Raw genomic sequence first — 25036 nt, 5'->3', positions numbered from 1 at the left:
TCTTTATTGACCGGACATGCATTATACAGACAGAATGGCACATGAAAGTAAGAAGGTCAATGTACATACTTGGCTTTCTGCTAGAAGGTTCCCATTGGATTCCAAGGTTTTGAGCCAGGCTCTGCGATAATACTTGTGCCACTGCCATTGGAAGACCATACTGTTTTTCAGAGTTGAAAGTGTGTGGGAAACATTTGAGAGAGGGCACAAAGCTAGTTATTATTTCTTAATCATCACCACATTTCATCTCAGTCCCCTAAGTAGAGCCTCACAGCATCAAAAGACAGCTTATGCTCCTTATCGCTTCTTCCTTGCAACTGGGCCCAAGAAGGAGAAAGCCTCTCTCACTATGTGGCATCTCTCAGAACTTGATGTTCTCACATGGAAACATAAAATCATAAAAGGCTGTGCCCCATTTCAGTTCATACCAAACCAAGAATAAATTCAACTTACTACAAATCTGTCAAGAGAGGTCTCCACTGAATGATGGCTACTGGGATAACCTGGTATAATAGATTCAGGTATTGACCAAGGTTTAGATTTGGTTGGTTCGACTTTTGGGATGTGTTAAACCTAACATAGGCAGAAGAGCAAATAACTTTTTTAAAAAGTCATAAAAGAAGGATGAACAAGCTTATAAAAACGTATCTATAGAGGCCAAGAAATTTCTGGGCCAATCTTTGGCTTGCATCTGCCTGATAAATATGAAAAACTATCATTATGATATGACACAATTACCTCTTTTCTAAACCCAAAGACCACTTTGGGTTCTATTTACTAATACGAACCACTCATACTATAGTCTCAATGTCATTATCATTCTAAAACAGGCCTGAAAAGGGAAGTAAACTAGGCCATGGGGAAGAAAGAGACTAGATGCACAGATAAAGCTCTACTTTAGGAAAACTGATAACATTTACCTCATTCACACCAACTCCCCTTGTGCGAGAACAGACACCTCCAAAGTAACTCAGGCTGCTTCTCTTATAGTGGAATGTCACACGCCTTAGGAAAAATAAGTGCTATTAGGAAACCAATGTAGTGACCATTGTATTTCAACTCTCCGCAAATATGTCTATTGTCCTACACTGAATACCCCAAACCAACCCTCCTTTAGAAAATCAAAAACTGTATTTTAAATACCTTTAAATGTATGTTATCATAAATACCTTTAGATTAATGTTATGTTAAATAATCTCAGTTGAGCAAACATCAATTGATCACCTAACTAAGCATCATGTACTGGCACAGGAACTGAGGACACAAAGATAAACAGACCACAGCCCTTGACTTTTTTCTAGTAGAGACTATATAGTAGTTATGCAAAATATTGATGACTGTAAATTGGTGATTAAACACTGAGACAAAAGCAAAGAGTAACAGGTGAGAAGAAAGGAAAGAGGACTTTGGTTGGTTTGATCCCAGGACAGAACCTTAGAGGACTGTCTGAAAACAGCTTAGCCACCGGGGGGGAAGGGAGCAATTTATGATATCAAAAGTGAGCAAAGCACCCCTCTTCCTTAGAGATGAAACGTCAATTTCAGTCAATAGTTCATTTTCACTTTGCTGTACACCTGAAACTAACACAACATTGTAAACCAACTATACCCCAATAAAAATTTTTTTCAAAAAGATCTAGCAAATGATTTGTTGGTGAAAGTGATGTGTGCAGGCTTTCAGGAAATCTGCTTTAAAGGAGCTAACTCAGCTGGAAGGAGGGCCCTTTCGCAATCCTCCCTCCCTGGCATGCCTGCTGCTTGTGGTGAAGGCTGGCGTGTCAGCAGCTGCCTTGAATCATGAGTTGACCCTGAGGATGGAAAGTCTGAAGGTACAGATGTGCTCTGAAAGTAAATCTCATGACGGTGGAACCGCCATTCCAGCACTGGGCAGCCTACTTCTGTGCTTCTTATGTAACAGAGGAATCAACCTCAAACTTGTTCAGGATTGATTTATTGATATATAACCTAACTGATACAATAAAGGGATAAAGATCAACGTCAAGCCAAGGGCTGGGGATACGTACGAGATGAGATGCACAGCGTCAGCATGCTGCCTGATACGCTGCCGGTATTTGGAGAATTCGTGGAGCATCTGCACGGGGTTGGTGGTGATGTCAATATGATCCTTCTCAGTCCAGGTCTCTACAGCCACCAGGACAACCCTGGTATTAAGCTGCTCCTTGTAAATCTGAGGGTATACAACAGGACAGGTGCAGGAGGAAAACACTGGGTCAAACATGCACAATCAGTGTTTCAGAGTCAGCGGAAGGACAGGAAGGGGAGGTGAGAGGAGAACACGATGTCAGAATCAGCTCATCAGAGAGAATCTTCTTTCCTTTCTCTTTTCCAAGAGCAAAAAGAAAGAACAATCATACAACTCAGCCTCTCCTACAAAGTTACGTCAATCCCAAATCAGCATCTTTAGCAGTGAGGCATCTCACTGGGGGATCTATACTAGGAGTATCACGATTCTAAAGTCTGGACGTAAGTTCAAAACAGGGTTTAGTAAAATCACCCTTCCAAACCTCATAGGAGATAACAGGTTGGAGCCTGATATACTGGTTCTGAGTAAGTGTGATATGACCAGTTACTCCTGAAGGATTGGAACAGATCACTAAATCCTTGGACAAGCACTAACACCATGGCTGGCTTTTGCCCTTGGAAGCCTTGTTGTATGAAAAGTAAAATAACAGTGGAAGAGAATCACGATCTGAGGCCAAAGGAGGGAAAAGCAGACTTACATGACCTATGTCACCCTCACCACAGGGTGACATCACTCACAATATTTAAATTGTAATTTTCTGCTCTCTTTTTCTGCTTTTGGCCCAGTAGCTAAATAATTCACACATGTAAGCAATTTTGATGAATGTTGTCATTTTGTCCTATTTTCAAGCTAATTAAGAAAAGAATGGATGATCTTAGAACACACTGAGGAAAGGAAAGATTATCATGCCTAAATCACCGTGAAGCTATAATGATTTTACAACAGGGAGTGAGTTAAGTGTAATGTCTTTAAAAAAAAAATTAGTTGGTCAGCTTCAGAACCTTGTATGGTAAATCAAAATAAAAAAGACACTTTGCAAGATGTGATTCTGTTCAATCGTGGTGAAATGACAAACACAGAGATTCTACCAAGTAAACAGCTGGGGCAGAGGGAAAGGTGTGTTTAATATTCTCTTTTTCATATCCATTTATAGTTTTCCTCTGAGAAGACTGATAAGGGCTGAAATTAAAGAAAATTAATAAAGCAGGTGATAACTGGCTTTCAGAATTTCAACCCTAACGCTACATGCTACTCTATTACCCTGCACCCATTTTATACTGCTCAGCTGTGCCTACCACGTATTATATGTTATGAGTGCTTACATGACTGGAGACTTTTGGACTGTTTAAAAGGCAAAAAAGAAGGCAGTTCTTTAGAGAAAATAAGTATCATTTAGATATTAAGCAATTTATAACAGTTTTTTTCCCAGTTAAGAGGGAACATACAATAAATATCAGATAAACATACATTTAGCTGAGCAAAACAGCACTTTACATTAGAATACACAAAATACTATGCTATATTTATGACTAGTCAAATTGAATTATTTATTGGAACGTAATGAATAATATTCACATTTACGGATTTCCTATCTAAAGGAAAAAGGAAGAAAATCTTAACCATCATTCTCTGTAACTGACAGAAGGAGAGGAGGAAAAAAACTCAATAAGAAAGATTTATAGAAGTCTTTTTAAGAAGATATACATTTTACTGTTTTAAATTAGCTTTATTTTGGGACTGCACTTAATTCTGTCATCTAAAAATAAAGTCTGAAGCATTCTTATGGGGACACGAAGAAAGTAAATTTGGGTTCTTTTAAAAAAAATTTTTTTTGTATTGCCTATATCCTCCAAACATAATCCACCTCAATCTATTCGTTCTTCTACCTTATATTTAAGAAGATAAGCTCAACTGATTATTATTCATGAAATCTCATTTGCCAAGTTTAATTTACACTCTTTTCGGTAGCTAATTTTCTCCAGTATTTTTGTCCTAACTAAACTCTTGTGACAATAATATCTAGACATCACTTAGAAGCAATATCAATGCATCTTTGGGATGCCAAGAATAACTCAACCGTCCCCTGAAACTCTGATAACACTGCCCTTTATGAAGCAGACCACTCTATACTTTCTTATTAGCCAGATAAGATAATGATAGCATTTTTACTTTTGTCTCAGAAAGAACTAAAGCAGCGAGTAAGCAAATAGAGATATAAACCATTCCACTTTGGAAAAAGAGGTTCAAGAAAACCAGGATACTTACAGAATCCACAAGGTTGACCACAGACTTCGCAAAGTTGTTTGTATGCGCGTGAGAAGAGCGACACTTCTTATACTGGGAGGGGGAAAGGTATACCAGTCACTGTCAAACCATAATTTAATGATAAATTTCAAAATTCTGTCAAAACAGAAATCTGACAGCAATAGTAGAAATGGGGATTAAAAATACAGAATTTAGTTTGTGCTGTGTTTGGATTTAGTGATGTTCTTATCTATTTCTCTGTTAGGCAGGAAAACTATAGCTGTCTAAAATACCCATGATGTTCCAGGTAATGGAGACGGCCTAGTGATTCTGAGTGAGAAACTTTACACTTGAGAAGTAAGCTGTTAATTCAGTCTCAATGTCTAACAAATGCAATCCTTTTTTTTTCATTATTTGTTTGTTTCACGGAAATGAACTTTACCAGTTTATAAAGAGCTTAGATCAAGAAATTTAATCCCAACTGGACACCCTCCTCACTTGAATTCAAGCGCATACAAAGATCAAGAAAATATCTTAGGCAACACTTCAGATTCAGTCCATGATGTGGAACGCGTCTGTCGTACATTTTAGTATATTCTTTCAGAAGAATGCCTTCTCCAAATGAAGCTTTTTGCTTTTGACGGCTCAGAAGTCAAAACAAAGACAAAAAGTAAAACTGAAGTGTGCCGATAGTGTATAGTTGCTTATGGTTATTTATGATCACTTAGGAAAATAAAGTAAATTAATAGAATAATTACATAACATCTGAAGGGCTACAGTTTTAGCAAGGAGTACTGCAATTAATATGGCTTTGAGAGGACATTTAAAAACTGAAGTTTACCACAGGGGGATAATGCCCTCTGCTGAGGAGAAAGAAAAACATCCTCAAAACTACTGAATCAGGTTTGTACCATGTCTTTAAAACTTGACTTCATTTATAATTATAAAAATAATGCATCTTCATAAAGATTAAAACTACTTCCACGTTAGAATATCATGATATTCTTTTCTTCTCCTTTGCCCATTTTCACATTATAAATTTGTCAGACCCCCTTCATTTCATTCTCTCTTTAACCCTGTTACTCTGTTTTTTAAATGAAGAATATGTCTTAATGTTTATAGATCTGATATATATTTTTTAATAATTCTGAGCCTACTGACAACCTATGATAAATGTGCAATAACTTAGTATTGTGTTATTAGTAGCATTCATTAATTTATGACTATTTATAATATTTGCAATGGTGTGAATGTTTGTGTGCCCCCAAAATTCATACTGAAATGCCAACCCTCAAAATGATGGTATTAGGACGTGGGACCTTTGAGCGGTACTTAGGTTATGAGGGTGGAGCCATCATGAATGGGATTAGTGCCTTATAAAAGAGGTTCCAGAGAGATCCCTAGTCCCTTCCACCATGTGAGGACACAGTGAGGCCTTTTAACAGCTTTTTTAAAACTTAGCATAAAGAAATTGTTGTAAAGAGCTCAGCACTTTAAGTTGCCTAGCAAATTCCACAAGCTGAAAAACTTCAAAGCTATCCTTTAAAATAGTGGGTTGGCCAAAACGTTCGTTCGGGTCTTTCTGTAACATCTTACTTTTTGGCCAACACAGTAAACACAAAAGTCTCAACATTAAGTCTCTTTGGGGTGATGAAATGTTTTGAAACTAGACAGGGGTAATGATTGCACCACATAGTGAAGGTATTAAATGTCACTGAATTGTATACTTTAAAAAAAAAGTCCTGACATGAAGAAGCGCTTATCACAAAAAGAAAGGGAAAATATTAGCTGACACCTATTCTAATGCAGTGGTGTTACATATCTATTCAAATGAACTTTATTTTGCTTCTGAACATTTATTTGTCCTTTTGGGATATGTCTTTTTGTAGTACAAGGGTCATGGAAAACATGACATGTAAGTTAAAAACAATGAGGACTTTAAAAGTCTATTAAAATGTGATGTTTTCCATTTATTTCATATTTATAGCTTCCAATTCTCTGATTTTCTTTATTTTGGGCCACGTGGCTTGCAGGATTTTTTAGTTCCCTGACCAGGGATCGAACCCGTGCCCACTGCAGTGGAAGCGCAGAGTCCTAACCACTGGACCGCCAGAGAATTCCCTCTGGTTTTCTTTTTAGAAAGATCACTCTGCCTGCTGTGAGGTGAGTGAATTAGAAAGGGTCAAGAATGCATGCAGAGAGACCTGTTGGGAAACTGCTGCAAGAGTCCAGGTTAAAAAATAATGAAGGCTGGACATCATTATAGGATGTTGGAAGGTAAGGAAAGAGAAGAAAAAAACATGACTCCTAGGTTTTGAACTTGAGTAGCTGGGGGTGGGGGAGGTGCCATTTAAAATAATGAGAAAGACTGGGGGAGGGCATTTTAGAACTAGGGAACCCAGAGTTCTGATTTAGAAATGTTAAATGTGGGATGCCTATTCAATACTGAAGTAAAGATGTCAAGTAGGCAGTTGAATATAGAACTATGGAACACAGAAGGCTAGAGTATAAAGTTGAGAGTGATGAATTTAAGTCATGATATACTTTAAAGACTTAAGACTGGAAGTGATCACTTGAGGAAGAGTTATAGAAAGAAAAGAGAGCCCCAAATCAAACTATGGGGCACTCCCGTAACTCTAGAGGCCAGACATAAAAGACTAAGAAGAAATGGCCAGCGAGGTGAGAAAACTATTGTGTCATAGAAGCTAAAAGATTAAGAAAATGTTTCAAACAGGAAAGAGTAATCAGCTGTGTCCCATGCTACTGAGAAGGCAAGTACGATAAGGACAAAGAATAACCACTAGATTTATTCACTTGAAATTCCATATAATTGAGTACCTAGGATTTACTAGGGTCTGTCATTAGTGTTTCTCCTACAACAAATATTTGCTCCTCACAACTCAGTGAGGTAGGTTCTATTATCCCCATTTTTATAAATGTGGAAAGTGAGGCTCAGAGAGGACAAATAACTTATCCAAGATCACAAAGCTGAAATTCAATGCTTACCCTGGGTTGACACAGGAGATAAACTTGTTCAGTTAACAAGTCATATAAAATAGTTTATGTATGCTCCTAGTAAATCATGATTATTGATGAGAAATCATAATATGTTGGGTTCCTATAAAATATAGTGACTTTCAAATAAGGAAAACCAAATGAGGTTTAAATTAAAAAATATATGAGCTATCCTTTCATATTTGCACCTATATACATAAGGATATAGCAACAATGTAAGAAAAACATTTGTTTTTCATGCACTTTAAAATATTTCAACTAATTTTCTAATAGAATAAGGTTTTTAATATTTATATAGAGGCGAAATGGCTCAAAGAAATGTTTGGCAGACCGCTATAAGGCTTTAATTGGCTCACAAATTGGACTCTGCCAGCCTGCTACTAAAATGCTTTATACAAAATTGAGGGATTTTTCTTTTCTAATTGAAAGCTACTGATAATATATGATGCTTGTTCAAAATAAGATATCTGCATTTTTTCAGAAAGGTTACTCTGAATTAAAGAGGTAAGTGTGAATGTAAACGTAGGCAAAATGTTTCTACTTTCTTCATGAATGAGAATTAATTTTACAAAGAAAAACGTGAAATCTCCATTTATGATAGAATTTATTTCCACATTTTCCGATCACTGAAAGTAATTTACATTTAAAGTGCCAAATTTGCTTTTCCTATCTGAATAAACACAATCCTTAAGGTATTTGCTTTTTGAAAAAAATTAAAATTAGAGCTTGACTTTCAACCTGAGGGTGATAGTTATCAAAATAAGTGTGCTGCCTCATCTAGCACAAAGATCATAAAATGAGTACTGTCAGTGGGATGACATTTTAAAATCCAATAGCAAATCTCCAGTTATTAAAGAATAGATGTCAATTATTCTAGTTTAGTTTTACTTTCAACACATGAATTTAAGTACTCTGATCCATCCCTTCTTTGAAGCATTCAAATTCAGAAACAATCTTCATCTCATATAAAGCACACCTTTAAAAATGAACTTTTCTCAACTCTCAAAAGAAAAAAAATTCTTATAAAATGACACACTTATTTGGGACTATTATGGACTAGAGTATAACCTGGTCTTAAAGGAAAAGGAATCTATTTAGTTCTATTGCATCGATGCAATATGTATTAAAATAGTAGAAATCTAACAAGGACTTACTGTATAGCACAGGGAACTATATTTAATACCTTGTAATAACCTATAATGTAAAAGAATCTGTGTAACTGTATCAATTTGCTGTACACCTGAAATACTGTAAATCAACTACACTTCAATTAAAAAAAACAATAGAAGTCTTCTTAGGTAATTTCCTTCTACTTTAGGCATTATTATCATTCACTAATAAAGGCTTTCATTTTTTTTTCATTTCCTAACATGTATTCCCTCCAGATTTATCAGTACAAATTACAGGGTTTTTTTCTGGTTTCAAAGATAAATGTATACATTCCTAGTTCTCACTCATTTTAATAATAATAATAAAACAAATTACCAAAATTTACCATTAAAAGATCTGGCAGCCTAAATAACGTAACTTTATCACAGACTATATGGTATAATATTAGAAATTTTCTATTTACAAAAACAATATTTTAAAGGAGGGCATTATTTTACTATTCATAAGATAAAGACAAGATTATTTAAATGCTTCCCATTTTAAAAGATTTACAAATAAATTCAAAATATATATAATGTTTAAAAAATTATCATTTCCTATTTGTATAGTTACTGAAATCTGCTCTCTGATTAATGGCTTCATGTATTTTCCTAATAGAGATTTGGTAGAACAAGAGATTTGGAATTACAAGTCATGGGTTGGAGAATTCTTCTAACAATTACCAGCTGTATGTGAATGCACTTTGTGAATTTAAAGGCACTGTATATATCTTAATTATTTTCACTACTTTAAAAGTATATATTGGATGTTGGAAAAAGTTTAACCTTCTAAAGCCATAATTTCACAACATGCCACAATGTTAAGGATTGAGAAGTAGCTGGACAAAATCTCAATGTCCCAATCACCAAAAATAATTCAGATGAAAAAGTTATCTTGGGGTTTCGAGGAAATTAATGTCCATCAGAAACTCATAGTTTAGCCTTCATTATCTAAAACAGCTACCTACCCATTTGGTTTTCCTTCCTATCAGGGAAGATCTGTCCTAAATTGTATGTAATTCTTTTTTTTTTAATTGTATGTAATTCCAATAATTCTGGTTCTTACTGACATATCTCAAGCAATGTACTTAAAAGCTACTGGTACAGAAAATAAATCTGCATACCATACTAAGAGGTATGCTATTGCATAACTTCATGTTCAGCATAATTGAGCCAGTGCTTGGTAATTAAGAGAAAACACCTGCTAAAGTAGAGACAAAAGTTTAAATATAAATTAAATCATCATTTTAAAAAATGTATGGTTTCAAGGTCTTTTCTACTGATTAGAATTTCACTTTTTCATTTTTGTATGAAACACAAACTTATTCTATAGTCTACTAATCTAATTTTGATTTCCTTAAAGAAAAACAAGAACTTCAAGATATTTGCAAAGCAATCAGAATTTTTGCTGCAATCTTTCACAAGTTTTTCACCTATACCTGACTCTTGGGTATGTCTTAAGAGTCTCACCTTTATAAAGTCTCTCCAGAAATGTAACTTAGTCTTCATAAAGCAAATTATTCTTTGTCTTAGTTTATACAATTTAAAAAATTAAATTATGTAATTACAACAAAAATTACAAGTGGCCTAAACAGTTTGGAAAGTGGGGCAGTGGGTTGCTGGAGCCAGCTCCCACCAGTTCAGGATTCAACTGGATGCATCTTTTCCCAGGTCCTCATTTAACGACCTCACTTTGGTAGCTTGAAATCAGCCATGGTGGGAGTATTTACACCATGGATATAAACAAACATTATACATCAAGGGGTTTTTTTCAGAGAGCCAGGTATTAAACATTTACCAGCACAGCACAAGTACTGAGTATACAGCTGTCTCTCAGTATCCGAGGGGGATTGGTTTCAGGAGCCCCAAAGATGCCAAAATCCACTGACGCTCAAGAGCCTTATATAATCTGGTGCAGTACATTACAATGGATTCAGTCGGCCATCTGCCTCTGTGGATACAACTATATTAGCAAATAGCGTACTGACCAAGACCCTTCAGAATGCTCTAGGCTTCAACCAAGATATTTTTTTTTAACTCTATTATTTTTAAATTAATTTTTATTGGAGTATGATTGCTTTAGAATGTTGTGTTCGCCTCCACTGCACAACAAAATGTATCAGCCATACACATACAGATATCCCCTCCCTTTAGGACTTCCCTCCAATTTAGGTTACCACAGTGCTCTAGGTGAGTTCCCTGTGCTATACAGCATGTTCCCATCAGTTGTCCATTTTATACATGGTATCAATAATGTATATGTGTCAATCCCAGTCTCCCAATTCCTCCCACCCCACCCCTTTCCCCCTTGGTATCCATACATTTGTTTTCTAAGTCTGTGTCTCTATTTCTGCTTTGCAACTAAGATCATCTATACCATTTTTCTAGATTCCACATATATGCGTTATTATACGATATTTGCTTTTCTCTTTCTGACTTACTTCACTCTTTATGAGACTCTCTAGGTCCATCCACATCTCTACAAATGACCCAATTTCATTCCTTTTTATGGCTGATTAATATTCCATTGTATATATGTACCACATCTTCTTTATCCATTCCTCTATCAATGGACATTTAGGTTGCTTCCATGTCCTGGCTATTGTAAATAGTGCTGCTATGAACATTGGGGTGCAGTGTTTTTTTGAATTATGGTTTCTCTGGGTATATGCTCAATAGTGGGATTGCTGGGTCATATGGTATCAACCAAGATATTTTATAAGGGAAATGGTTAAGCAGAGTATGGTTAAGAAAGTTCCTACTTTATCTTCAAGAAGGGCCAATGGAGGACAATAATTGTTTTCATATGTCTTTTAAGCACTGAATCACATTTTATTTTGACCAAAGTTAACAAAAGATTATTATTCTTTCTTAAGTAAGCTGTCAGATCTAAAATTCATTGATTCTATATTCTTACCGTTTTGTGATCATTAACAATCATAAGTTCCAAATATTTCATTTCTTCAAACACACCACGAGATGGCTGTGGAAAATAAAAATATGTGGTCAGAATGGTGGTTGATAGAAAATATCTCTGATGCTGACTGTTAAGTGGTAGACTGACTTTGAATTTCAGAAGAACTCTTTGCTGCTCACTTTATGAACATCCTCAAAGAAACTTGGTCAGGGAAATGAAAAAAATAGTGACTGTAAAGTGTGGGTAAACATACAAGTATTCAGAAAAGAACTGTATTTAATTATCATTAAAGTATTCATCCAGATAGAGAGAGCTCATGTTGTTTTTATTCGATTTTTATATGTAAAAATATTCTAGAGAAAAATTTTCAGTGTAATTCTGTTAAAATAAATAAATCTCAATTTCTTTGGCATTAGGATACGATAAAAATATTCACATCTACTCAAAACTTCAAAGAAAAACTGCACAAAACTTTAATTAGAATAGCACAGTACATCTGGAACAGGTACCAATGTAATCATATAGAAATCTTAATTCAGTGGAGTGAAGTTCTATAATATGTACTAATTCTTAACCACACAACTTCTCAAAGGAACAAATGTTGACAGTTACAATATTCTGAATTCTTCTAAATTTTGATTACTACTAGATAATCCTTTAAGAGCAAGGGCTAAGGATTTTAGCTGTCATTTGGACTTTTATTTCTTTTTCATAGTTGGAAGAGTACATGAGCATTGATCAGTTGTATTTGATAGGGGCGGGCTGTAGTGAAACATCAATAGCCTATATAAAACTTATTACCAACTGCATCTTCAAGAGTAAGCAAAAAGAGATCTCTAAGTTAAAAAAAGTTGTTTCCATAATCACCATAATACAAAGACAGGCTCATAAAAGAGGATGATTTGACCTACAACCAAGTTTTTGATGGCTGGTGGTCTAATTTTTTCACAAAAGTACATTCAGCAAAACATTATCTAAAGTGTGCAATTTTCAGAATAATTACTCATTAAGTTATCTAGCAAATTACCATGTAATCTATATGCCATGGAATTAATTTTCGGTTACATAGCATTCACCATGTAATTACTAAACAGTCCCCATCATTACAGCTTTCTAATCTATTATGAAATAGACTAGGAAGATAATTTCAGTTACAAAGCCCCTATACATTTATCAATACATGGGAGCTCTATGACAGTTGTTGATTATATAATTACATGATTCTTATTTAGTAACTATCATGATACTAATGGTCAAAGAGATTTATTCTGTTCAGAAAAACACATCCAGCTTCAAAGTGTGGTATAACTGTTTTTAATTTGAAAAGAAATACAAATAAGCATGATTAGTCAACATTTCAAAACCTAACTCTTCCCCTACTTTTTTGTTAGTAGTTTATTTTATATGATAAGTCATACCAGAAAAAAATAAACAAATAAAAAGCCTGCTCTACTTTCAACAGAAAAAATGCACTGCAATTTTCATAAGAAAAATGCTTTGAAAACAATACATTCTTCAGATGCCTTCAGGGTTCATAGAACATCAAAATCAGTTTGTATCACTTACAGGGAAAGCTGAATAAAAAGCACCATGCCCATAAGACTCAAGTCATAGGGTATTTTTGTTTTGGGTTTTGTTTGTAAGAGGAAATTGCCCAAATCTAAACCGTTTTAGGTACACTTAGCCACAGTGTGATGACAGGCACACAATTTGAGTGAAAGAGCCCGGCCTACGACTCAACGCCACACTCACATTCACTGCTCTCTTCCTTCTCCTTTTCAACCACTGTAATTCAGATAGGAAGGGCCACCGGTCACTGCTTTCCATACCTGTTGAAAAGAAAAAAAATACCAAAATTTATGTTTGACTGCATTTCAATGGGAGAATGTTTTAAAAATATATGAAGGAAAAGTAGCACTGATAGCATTTGTCATCTCAAAATCAAAATAAACTAAGGTGAAAAAAGCACACCAATCATTAAATATTTCACATTTTTAGTCACAAATATTAATATAATTCAAAGGTATAATTTTCTTCTGAACCTCATGAAAAACTTTACGAGCTATTCAAGACTCCTTGGAGTATGCGTATTTCATCTACAACCACCTGACCCTGGATATCTGAAAATTTAGAAGAATTCTACTATGCTTAATTCATTTTAGAATTAAAAATAATGTCTGGCATAAGCTTTTGCATAAATTACTAAAGATTTTGGGTATTAATATACAGAAGTAACCTCACATACTCCAATAATCCAGAAGAAGCTTTTGCCAAATCAGCATGCTTGAGATGCCACAGGACAAGAGCATAAGACACTCCAAGCTGGTCAAAGAGCAGCAAACTTCCAGGAAAATCTAAGGATGGACCTCCCTGTAAATCACTCTGTTAAATCTGGCCACACTCTCCAGTTCCTAACACAGCTTTACTTCTGGGCTTCATATTTCAGTCTTTCCATCAGAAATGACTCTCCATGCTTCATTACATTAAAGCCACAGTTCACTCCACTGCCCACCCACACTGCTCACTCCAGATCTCAAACCTACTCCATTTCCCAACAAGCCTGCATGTGCCACTGAGCTCCAAGTCAAGGCTCCTAGTACATAAAATAGAGTGGCTTCTTTAATTAAAACTTACTGAGATTCTTCATTTGCTTAGAATATTGTCCTGCCAAGGTTTTCTCAATTATGTGTGGTCGACCTGTGCTTTTCTGAAACAAAAACAATTGTAGTCAATTAAAAAGCAAGATGTGATCACACCTCTACGGAACAGTGTTAGCACTTTCTATAATATCTTTCCTAAAATGGAAACACTTACATGCTGATGTGTTAGTTATCAAAAATGAAAAGTAGATGGTTTATTGAAACTTGAATTTTAAATAAAATAGAGCATCATCCAGTTGCCCCAGTTTAGATAAAAGCATAGTTTCATTAGCTACTCTTAAACTTTGGCTTTCTTCAAAGCCATGAATAGGAAATTCACAAGAAAAAAATACAAATGGGCAATGAATGTATTTTTTAAAAGGTAAATACTACTTGAACGCTCCTTCAAAATGCAAATAAAAAGATATACCAATTACTGACATCAAGTTGGCAAAGGTTTAAAAGTTATGATAACTCTAGTCAATTATAGTTGCAAGGCAAAACACTTTCACGCTGCTGGTAGGAGTAAATTGGTAGCATAGTTCAGAGAGAAATTTAGCAATTCTATCAACAATCTTGACAATATTCATATCCTTTGCCCTAGATACTATACTTTTAGAAAAGTCTTATTTCCATCACTACTATTAGCTTCCATTACTGAGTGCATAGTATGTGCCAGCCAATTTAATCCTCACGAGAACTCCATACAGTGCATATTTTATCCCCATTTTACAAATTAAAATATTGAGGCTCAGAGAGATACATTGTTGAGTTAAAATTATATTACAAAATAATGATCTAATTTATTTTTGAAAGTATGGGAACATAACATTGAAAAACTGGAAGAATGTACACTGAAAGGTGAGGAGAAGTTATCTCTGGGGGATGGGATAATGGATAATTACTATTTGGTTAAGTATTTGCTTAATTTGCTTTTCCAAATTCCTTACAGTGTTTTATAATCGGAAAAGTTATTTTTAAAAGTGTTCTTAATAGATTACATAAAAGACTTACAATAATGAAAAGTTTTCCTCTTTATCACTTGAGAAATAACATGAATTCTTACTATAAATACTTGATCCATATTACTGGACTTATTATTAAGCATACTAAAATTAATAATAATAATAAACTAAACATCAAACATCTAAATTCAGACTTCCCTGGTGACACAGTGGTTAAGAATCCGTCTGCCAATGCAGGAGACACAGGTTCGAGCCCTGGACCGGGAAGATTCCACATGCCGTAGAGCAACTAACCCCGTGCGCCACAACTACTGAAGCCCATGCACCTGGAGCCCGTGCTCCGCAACAAGAGAAGCCAACACAATGAGAAGCCCGCGCACCAAAACGAAGAGTAGCCCCCGCTCGCCGCAACTAGAGAAAACCCACGTGCGGCAACGAAGACCCAACACGGTCTAAATAAATAAATAAAAGTTTTGTTTTTTAATGGACTGTATTTTTTTAAAAAATCTAAATTCAAGTAGACTAAACTCTTAATTCTGGTATCAGGTGAAAAGAAAGATACATAGAGTGATGAAACTCACAACTAGCAACATAATTTTAAAAACTGACTAATTTAAAGTTTCAAGCAGTGCTCCTTTCCCTCTACCCGTGATGAAAATGAGGATAAATCATTACATGATTATGTAATCATTACATCATGAATGAAAGGCAGGCAGTAAAAAAGGAAGGCAAAAAAGAAAAGTCATGAAGCGTATAACAATCAGCTCCTAAAGAATATGATTATGTGTTTAACAATGCAAGAGCAATGCTTTAAACATTATGAGAGTAACAGCTTATAAATCTCTTCAAGAGTTTAATAGACATAGTCACATATATTTATTAATTCATCAAATGTGTAAAATTGCCCTACTAGGGATGTAATGAAAAAGTATCTCATTTTACCTATTTAAAAACTCAAGGCTTAGGGAGTTGTTATTTTGGGTTTTTTGTTTTGTTCTTTGTTTTTGTTTTGCTTTGTTTTGTTTTGTTTTAGAGTCACAGGGCCATTCATCAATGCCAGAAATCAAAGTCAATTTTTTGCTTCATGAGTCAAATAATTTTGCTGTGTACAGGTTATCTACCTACGATTGGAGTAGGGGAAAAATATTTTACTTAATCAAAATGTCTTTATCTAGGTGGGATGGCCTTCATTATCTGGTAATTTTTATAATTACTAGTTGAAAAATAATACTGGTTTATTCAAACATAAAACATTTAAAACTTAATGACTTTCCTGCCTCAAATTTGAAATTACCCCATATTCACACATGCACAGCAACATAAAGAAAATAAACGTTTGTCAACTGTTCTTGTCAATAGCCTGAATGACTATTTCCTGTCTCAAAATTATTTTGTCTACATTTGAAATCTCTAAAGATTAAAAAAAAAAACAAGGGCTTCCCTGGTGGCGCAGTGGTTGAGAGTCCGCCTGCCGATGCAGGGGACACGGGTTCGTGCCCCGGTCCGGGAAGATCCCACATGCCGCGGAGCGGCTGGGCCCATGAGCCATGGCCACTGAGCCTGCGCGTCTGGAGCCTGTGCTCCGGGCCACAACGGTGAGAGGCCCGCGTACCACAAAAAAAAAAAAAAAAAAACATTTTCTGCTCCCCATCAATGATTGCAATATCCTGATTCTATCACTTTCAAAATATTCTTTTCCCATTAGCAGTTCTTTTCACTGATATGACTCCCCTACTGTTACATCTTAGTGCCTTCACCTCCTACCATTCTGCCCTGTCTGCTCCTCTCCAACCTAGTTGGGTTCCTCACAGTTCCTAGAACACACTGGGAATACTCCTGCCTCAGGGCCTTTGCATTTGCTCTTCTCCTGCAATGCTTTTCCAGACCCCTAATTTCCTGAGGGTCTTCATTCAAAACTCACCACCTTACTGTGTGTTAAAATATAAATTTTAACTCTCCTCTCCACTTTCCTGGCTTCATTTTTTCTCCTTAGCATGCACTATATAACATACCATCTGCAATTACTTATTCACCTATTTATTCCTGTCTCTGCCCCTGTAGATAACAAGCCCTACTAGGCCCAGGCTCTGGGTCTATTTTGTTCACCACTGTATCCCCAGCACCTAAAACACTACCCAGTATGTAGAAAGCCTTCATTACAATATTTTTTAATATATGTATTAAATATTAAATTTGGTTGCCTTCTATTAGTGAGCAACATGGTTAGAGTACATGATTTACTTTTTTCCAGTTTTATTGAGATCTTATTGAAATATAGCATTGGATACGTTTCACGTGTACAACATAATGATTTGATATATGTATATATTACACAATAATCACTGCAATAAGTTTAGCTAACATCCATCACCTCCCATAGTTACACATTTTTTACTTGTGATGAGAACTTTTAAAATCTATTCTCTTAGCAGCTTTCAAATATACAATACTGTATTGTTAACGATAGTTACATGTTGTACATTACATCCCCAGAATTTATCTTATAACTGGAAGTTTGTACCTTTTGACCACCTTCACTCATTTCCCCCACTGGCCTCTGGTAACCAGTAATCTATTCTCTGTTTACATGAGTTCAGTTTTTTTAGATTCTACATGTGAGCGAAATTATACAGTATTTGTTTTTCCCTGGCTGATTTATTTCACTCAGCATAATGCCTTCTTGATTTCTTATCTAGGTCGCTGGCCTATACATGACTCCTAACATTATTTTCTCCCCTATTTCAAAAGAAAACTAAATATTGTATAATATAATCATAGTTCACCCCACAGATTTCCCCACTGAAGATTCTTAGACTCACAAAAGTTATGTACTTGCTTACAGTCATACAATTATCTAAAGACCGTGAGAATAAAAGCTAGCTTAAAGGAAAACAAGGTGGTCAGTACAAAATAAAGCATCCTCTCTGCTTTCAGTAGACTGGAAAGAACTGGTCTTAGCTTTAGAAAACCTAGGTTTGATGCCTCTTACCATGCCTTACTGGTATGTGACCTGGGATGTGTAACTTAAGCTTCAAAACTCATGGTATCAGTCCAAGTGTGAAATAAGGTGCTATAGATAAATGCACTTTGAAATCTACCAGATTGTCTCTTTATTGCTCAAAAACAAAGATGCTGGAAAAGTAAGGAAAAGGAAACCATAAGGAAACTGATGTCACAGTCAGACTCACCTCATCATGAACCAGCTCCAGTGGTTCTATCATATACACAGAGGTATTATCTTCAAACATACCACTGTGAAAAGAAACCACAGGAGGAGAGAGTTAACAAATATAGCAAACATAGTATGTCTTTAAAGATAAAGAGTGTATCTGAATAAATACCTTTATACTGTCCCAAATCAAATTCACATACCTGCATGGAATCACACTGTGGTCCCACCACTGCACTAGACAGCGTATAGGCTACAGACTGTAAAAAGTGTACGCCAAGAGCATACACATTATACCTGGCATAATTAGTTTTGAAATTAAATGGACAGATAAGAAGAGTAAACTGGGATAGAACTATTCATGCTGTTCCAGTATCTCAAGTTATGATTACAGAACCATGTACAACTAGCACAAATTTGTTATGCAAATCCAATATCATCTGTGAGAAAACAGACAGGTTCTTCATGTATAAGAAAAAGCTAAAACCACCTGATTCTGAAGAGGCAAACAGAAGTATCTTTACGCTTGCAAGTTGTGAATTTCCATTAAGACTCTGTGTTGAAAATCGCATTTAAGAGACAGGATTTTTTATAAAGTGTGGAGATAGGATTTTCAAGATCCCTTTCATCACATGGCCACAAAAGACCTTTACATCAAGTGTTACTGTGTTCAAGTCTAAAAGGCACCTACAAATGTTTTTTAAGAGCCTTCCTGAAAGCCGAAGCATGGGCTCCTCTCTTTCGAACCCCACCCTTGCCTGGCCATCTCCCGCTTATCCTTAGGTTATGCTGAGTGATAGTTCCTCTGGGGGATACCTCTGGGAAACCTTTCTGGACTAGGGTCAGTCATCCCAAAAGTCCCTGTCCTTCCCCTTCACAGTACCCACCAAAATGGCAATTAAATAATAATCTGTACAATCATTTGTTTAATCTCTAAATCACCGGCAAACTCTATGTGTTAAGAGAGCAGGGACTTTGCCCTCCTTGTTCATGACTCCACATCCACTCTCTAACCCAGGACTGGTACAGAAGAGTCACTAAAATAACTATGAAAGACAAGATGGAAAGGGTGAATGGGTGAAACCAAGTTCATTCTCCCAATGACAGTCCCACATACTGAAGTCCATTGCAGGTCGACAGAGCCACCCTGGAGTCCTTGATACCTCTGATGTTTCCATGGTAATAACAGTGCTCTCCACCCTGCAATGCAGAAGAAGATTTCATTGACAAATTATGCTTTCTCCATCACGATTCACTCTTTGGGATGATTCTGTAAAGCAAAAAGAAAGGCAAGGATGATCCTAGAAACTCCTGTTTGATAGGAAATCTCAAAGAGCACTAGGCAATTTTTCAACTTTTCTATAAGAAGCAGGTGTATATTCAATGTAACGAAGGAGAAAAGCCTTTAACAGAGGAATAGGACACCAATGCAACTGGAACAACTTATATACCTTTGCTAAGCATGTGAGGGAGTAGACACTTACCAGATATTGTTAGGGAATGAAGTCTTCTACATCACTGAGGAGAGGCCCCCAAAGGTGCTGTTTAGAATCATTTTTTTATGGAAAACTACACAAAGCTTGGGGATTTGCTTTCTTAACTGTTAAAATCAGTTATTTTTTTTAGAAATAATATACGAACTTAGTTTTCAAAGGCAAATAGTAACTGCGAGGACTGTTTTAAAAAACACAGCAGTTTCCTGTCGCTTTCTCTCACCACCGACACATTTTTAACACTTTTAGCTGTTTCTTCTGTTGTTTACCAATGTATTTCTTTTTTTTTTTTTTTTTTTTTTGTGGTACGCGGGCCTCTCACTGTTGTGGCCTCTCCCGTTGCGAACACAGGCTCCGGATGCACAGGCTCAGCGGCCATGGCTCACGGGCCCAGCCGCTCTGAGGCGTGTGGGATCCTCCCGGACCGGGGCACGAACCCGTGTCCCCTGCATCGGCAGGCAGACTCTCAACCACTGCGCCACCAGGGAAGCCCACCAATGTATTTCTGAATGGAATATTTATACTGTTATGTCCTGATTTATTTCACTTTAGAAATTACCTTCCTAATATAGAATCTTGAAATCCCCTCTCGCTCCCCATACATTCCAACACACATCACAGTCTTTTGGTTAAATTGATATTTAGTGTTTGTATTATGACTATGCACATATTGTTCATAGTTGTGCCACTCTGATTACATCGTCTTTTTTGCGCCATTTTAAATTTTTTCGAGAACTTTTATTTTCTTCTTTGGTTTTCCATGTATTTAGCACGTACATAGACCCTATTATCTAAAACATTATCTATAACTCTTCTAAGTATGGTCAAGCACATCAGGTAATTTATCACATCGTTTTGTTCCTGGAGACACCCCTCTTGCTTCACCCTCCTGCTGGGCCTGATGCACAGCTGCTTTACAGGACTTGTCTGTAGCATCATCCTGGGAATTCCTTTGTCCCCTTTCTGTATTGAATCCTAGATCCCATGTCTCCTCTGTTCATGGTCCCCTTTCCTGGAGGTATACATCCCCTGGTAATTTGTTGAAAAAGTGTTTGTAGAAGATAAATTTGATGAGAATTTGCATGTTTGAAACCCCTTTTTCTATCTTCACCCTAGATTGATCTTGTGGGTGGGTAGAGAATTCTAGATAGACAATTATTTTCTCTCAGCATTTCAAAGGAATTGTGCACAGTCTTCAAGCTTCTAATGTTGCTGTTGAGAACTGGAAATTATTCTAATTGTTGACGCTGTCTATACAATCTATTTTTCCCCTTTCAAGAAGACTGTAGGAAATTCTATTCACACCCGTTTTCACAAAATCTCAGGATGTGCCTCAGTGGGGACTTTGCTTACTGATTGCACTGGGCACTCTGTGGCACCTTTGAATCAAGAAAATGCATTCTACCCAATATTCTGTAATCATCTATATGGGAAAAGAATCTGAAAAAGAATGGATACATGTATAATATATGTAACTGAATCACTTTGCTGTACACCGGAAAGTAACACAACATTGTAAATCAACTGTAGTCCAATATAAAATAAAAATTAAAAAAAAACCAACTCAGACTCCTCATGAAACATATTTGAGCCTGTGGCAGTGCAGGTAATAAATGATATATCCATTAAAATATTTAAAAAAGGAAAATGCATGCACTTCAGTTCTGGGAAGTGCATCAGTTATTTCTCTGATAACCCCCCGCCTTTCCATTTTTCTCTACAAGCTGAGCTCTTCTACCAGAGTAGAGAAGGAATGGCTGCCTGTCTATCTGGGGTAAGGAGAAGATCAGGAATTTAGTACCTTCTCTATGGAGACTTTCAACCAATCTTTCTGTTTTCTGGCACCTTCAATTCCTGGGGCTTTCTGGGTGCAGAGACACAAGCTGGCTTTGTTCTGCTTGGTTTTGTCCCAGTGGAACTTAGCAAAGCAAGAAAAAACCCTCATCCATCTGCTTTCTATCACCTACAATTTTACGGACACCTCTGATCAGCTGTCATCTCTTCTCTTGTCTTTATCCTTGTTTACACCCTTTTTAAAATTCCTTAACTGTTATTTGAGTGGCTTATTATCAGGAAATTGAGATAAATATAAGCACTGAATCCACATTGCCTAACCAGAAGCTTCCTCTTTGTTTTCTTTTATTTATTTATTTATTTGATATTGAAGTATAGTTGATTTACAATGTTGTGTTAGTTTCAGGTGTATCGCAAAGGGATTCAGTTATACATACATATATATCTCATTTTTTTTCAGATTCTTTTCCCATATAGGTAATTACAAAATATTGAATATAGTTCCCTGTGCTATACAGCAGGTCCTTGTTGGTTACCTATTTTATATACAGTAGTGTGTATACGTTAATCACAAATTCCTTAAAGAGAATACTGACTTTGACTTTTTATTAATGATTTACATTTATCTTGATCACTGCTTATTAAAGTGTATTACAATAGCCTCAGAGGCTACTTAAGTACCTAAAGGGGTTCACCCACACATCAAATCACCACTCCCCAACCAACTCAGTTTGTTTCCTTTTAGTAACTATAATACACACTTTCAATGTTGGTTTCTAAAATTGGTATTCTAATATTTTTACTATTTTGTAAAGGATTGCTTTTCCATTCTCAAAGAGCAACTCTGTATATAAATAATGACTTCTATATAATATGCCAAGTTCTATTTGCATTTTCAACTCTGGAACTTATAAGCACAAATGGTATCACACATTTCAGTAATTTGAGAATCCAGGTCGATACTCGGCAATTACATTTCAGACTCTTCCCATGATTCTAAAAACAACCATAGGTAACTGTAAATTCCATCAAACCAGTTATTTAGCACTTTGTGTCACACCAAAAGGCTATCTTAGGTCGGGTGATTGTTAGAAGTACACAGCAAACACTGTCATATTTATTTGACCTTTCTAAGAAGAGCTCTGTTTTTTAGATTTTCCTACACACAATCTTTTTCCCCCCAGAAAATATTTCCAAGTCCTTTCTTAGATTTCAGTTTCATTCACTTGCCGAAGGTTGATGCTCTCTCAGTATAAAGGTCATTGGTACCTGTTTGAGTTAAGGCAGAATATTATCTGAAGGGAACTGTTTGGTTCACTGTATATCTGGTTGTGGATCACCATATTTTCTCGACTTTAAATGATATTTGTGGTAACATCTAATCCCTGATGTTTATCATAAGAAAGCTTTAGTATCTAAATTGTGGGATTACATTAAGCACTATAAGCAATTTGGCAGTTCTAATTTAGTGTTAGTATTAGTAGCATTAGAGGATTTTCTGAGTTTCTTATTGCTAAATTTATACCAAGTGTTTGAGAAAGCATTACCAGAAAAATACTGTTTGGCAACTCTCCGGATTATGCAGCATTTTGTTAACACCACTACAAAGTAACATCTTCGGGTATTTCATATTAAATAAATCCCCGTTAAGAAGACGTATTCCCTCTTGGATATCAGGATGACAGGAGCGGGTCACTGCAGAAGGGCCCCTTGCAGAGGGCCTCGTTAACGAAGACACTGAGTAGTCAGCTCTGGGGGTGTCTCCACCCAAGGAGCCAGCTATCTGGAACACTCACTGTCTCACTGTAACTGCTATCTCTATGCACAAATAGGAAGACACTCACAAAGTGCTAAAAGGCTCTGCCAAAGACAGCAAAAAGCCAAACTAAATCCCACAACTTCAGGCTCCAGTGTTTCTTTCTCCAATCAGGAAGGCCTCAGACAGTTCAAGAGTGCTGGCCAGACCCTTCGAGATCACCACTAATGAGTGGATCACAGATCTGTGACTAGGCAAACGGCAGACAGGAGAACCAAAAAGGGCTCACTCAGCACACGACACAAGTCTATGTGTGCCTCCATGGGCATCAGCGTTTTCAGATCAAAAACTGTCAGTCAGTTACTTATAGTCAACAAAAATGGAACATCTAATAAATGAAGATTACTGGGTAGTCAAAGGAACTTAAAAATCCTAGCAAGTGTGCTCCCCAACTTTCTCAGCCCACCACTTCCACATAAAATCCCACAAGCCAGGTAACGCTCAAACAACCCCATTGGAAACCATCAGGCAACTCCCGCAAATAATGAAACATCGAAGTCATGTGCATCCTTTAACACATTTCCTAATCAGATGAGTAACAGCTCTGGGAGTCTAGTGATAATTTCGTGAGGGAAAAAAAGATTTGGCTCCCTGGTATTATTGACTGAATGACAGAAATGATTTGATTCTACTCACTTTATTTTTTTCACTTTTTTTTGTTCTTTTTTTAAAATTGGAATATAGTTGACTTACAATGTTGTGTTAGTTTCAGGTATACAGCAAAGTGATTCAGTTTATCTATCTATATTCTTTTTTAGATTCTTTTACATTATAGGTTATTACAAGATATTGAGTATAGTTCCTTGTGCTATAATACAGTAGGTCCTTGTTGGTTATCTGTTTTATATATAGTAGTGTGTATATTTTAACCCCATACTCCTCCACCTTCCCCTTTGGTTTTACTTATTTTAAATAGAACCTATTGGAAACAGAATCTATCGTTTCAATATAATTTATTTTAAAATTGCCCCACCTTTGTGTCTGTTTAATTATCTCATCTGCTTCAGTAAAGTTCAATCAGCCAATTCTTGTTATCTTCATTGCTTAAGAAACCCTCATAAACCTGGGCATTCATGGTGACCAGGCACTGATGTTTTCAATCAACTCCTGTACATCTGGATAAACATTTGAAAAGAAACTCCACAGGCCACATCTCACAAATGTGTATATTATGATATTCCAGGTTCTGAATATGGTAATTAAAAACTCTGACACTATACTCAAGTGTTTATTCTATATGCATATTTTTAAATACTTCAAACTTGTCAACCAGCATGATATATCAATCTATTTAATAGATCATTGGGCTGTTTTCAAAAAAAGAACTGTTTTTAAAAATCTATGGGCTTCCTTGGTGGCACAGTGGTTAAGAATCCACCTGCCAATGCAGGGGACACGGGTTCAAGCCCTGGTCCAGGAAGAGCCCACATGCCGCGGAGCAACTAAGCCCGTGCACCACAACTACTGAGCCTGTGCTCGAGAGCCCACGAGCCACAACTACTGAGCCCACGTGCCACAACTACTGAAGCCCACGTGCCTAGAGCCCGCGCTCCACAATAAGAGAAGCCACTGTAATGAGAAGTCTGTGCACTGCAACGAAGAGTAGCCCCCGCTCAGCACAACTAGAGAAAGCCCACGTGCATCAACAAAGACCCAGCACAGCTAAAACTAAATTTTTTTAAAAAACTATAATGGGGGGCTTCCCTGGTGGCACAGTGGTTGAGAGTCCGCCTGCCGATGCAGGGTACATGGGTTCGTGCCCCGGTCCGGGAGGATCCCACATGCCGTGGAGC

The 25036-nt window shown here is 36.4% G+C and overlaps 1 protein-coding gene across 2 annotated transcripts in view; it reads right to left on the bottom strand.

Moving 5' to 3' along the window:
• Window positions 1–25036, bottom strand: part of ADAM23 (ADAM metallopeptidase domain 23) — a gene marked incomplete at both ends in the record, with an annotated part of 161763 nt that overhangs the window by 43068 nt on the left and 93659 nt on the right. For both annotated transcript variants that reach the window (XM_082840810.1, XM_082840809.1), the window contains 9 exons: window positions 70–160; window positions 921–1005; window positions 2024–2187; window positions 4309–4380; window positions 11368–11433; window positions 13120–13196; window positions 14002–14074; window positions 18160–18223; window positions 19258–19340. In XM_082840810.1, the coding sequence (XP_082696936.1) occupies window positions 70–160; window positions 921–1005; window positions 2024–2187; window positions 4309–4380; window positions 11368–11433; window positions 13120–13196; window positions 14002–14074; window positions 18160–18223; window positions 19258–19340 (775 nt within the window). The remainder of the gene's footprint in view (window positions 1–69; window positions 161–920; window positions 1006–2023; window positions 2188–4308; window positions 4381–11367; window positions 11434–13119; window positions 13197–14001; window positions 14075–18159; window positions 18224–19257; window positions 19341–25036) is intronic.

This window comes from Leucopleurus acutus (assembly GCF_964270905.1).
Source record: "Leucopleurus acutus genome assembly, chromosome: 6".
Lineage (NCBI taxonomy): Eukaryota > Metazoa > Chordata > Mammalia > Artiodactyla > Delphinidae > Leucopleurus > Leucopleurus acutus.
Note: the sequence above shows the minus strand (reverse complement) of the source record. Positions and strands in the feature narration are given on the sequence as shown.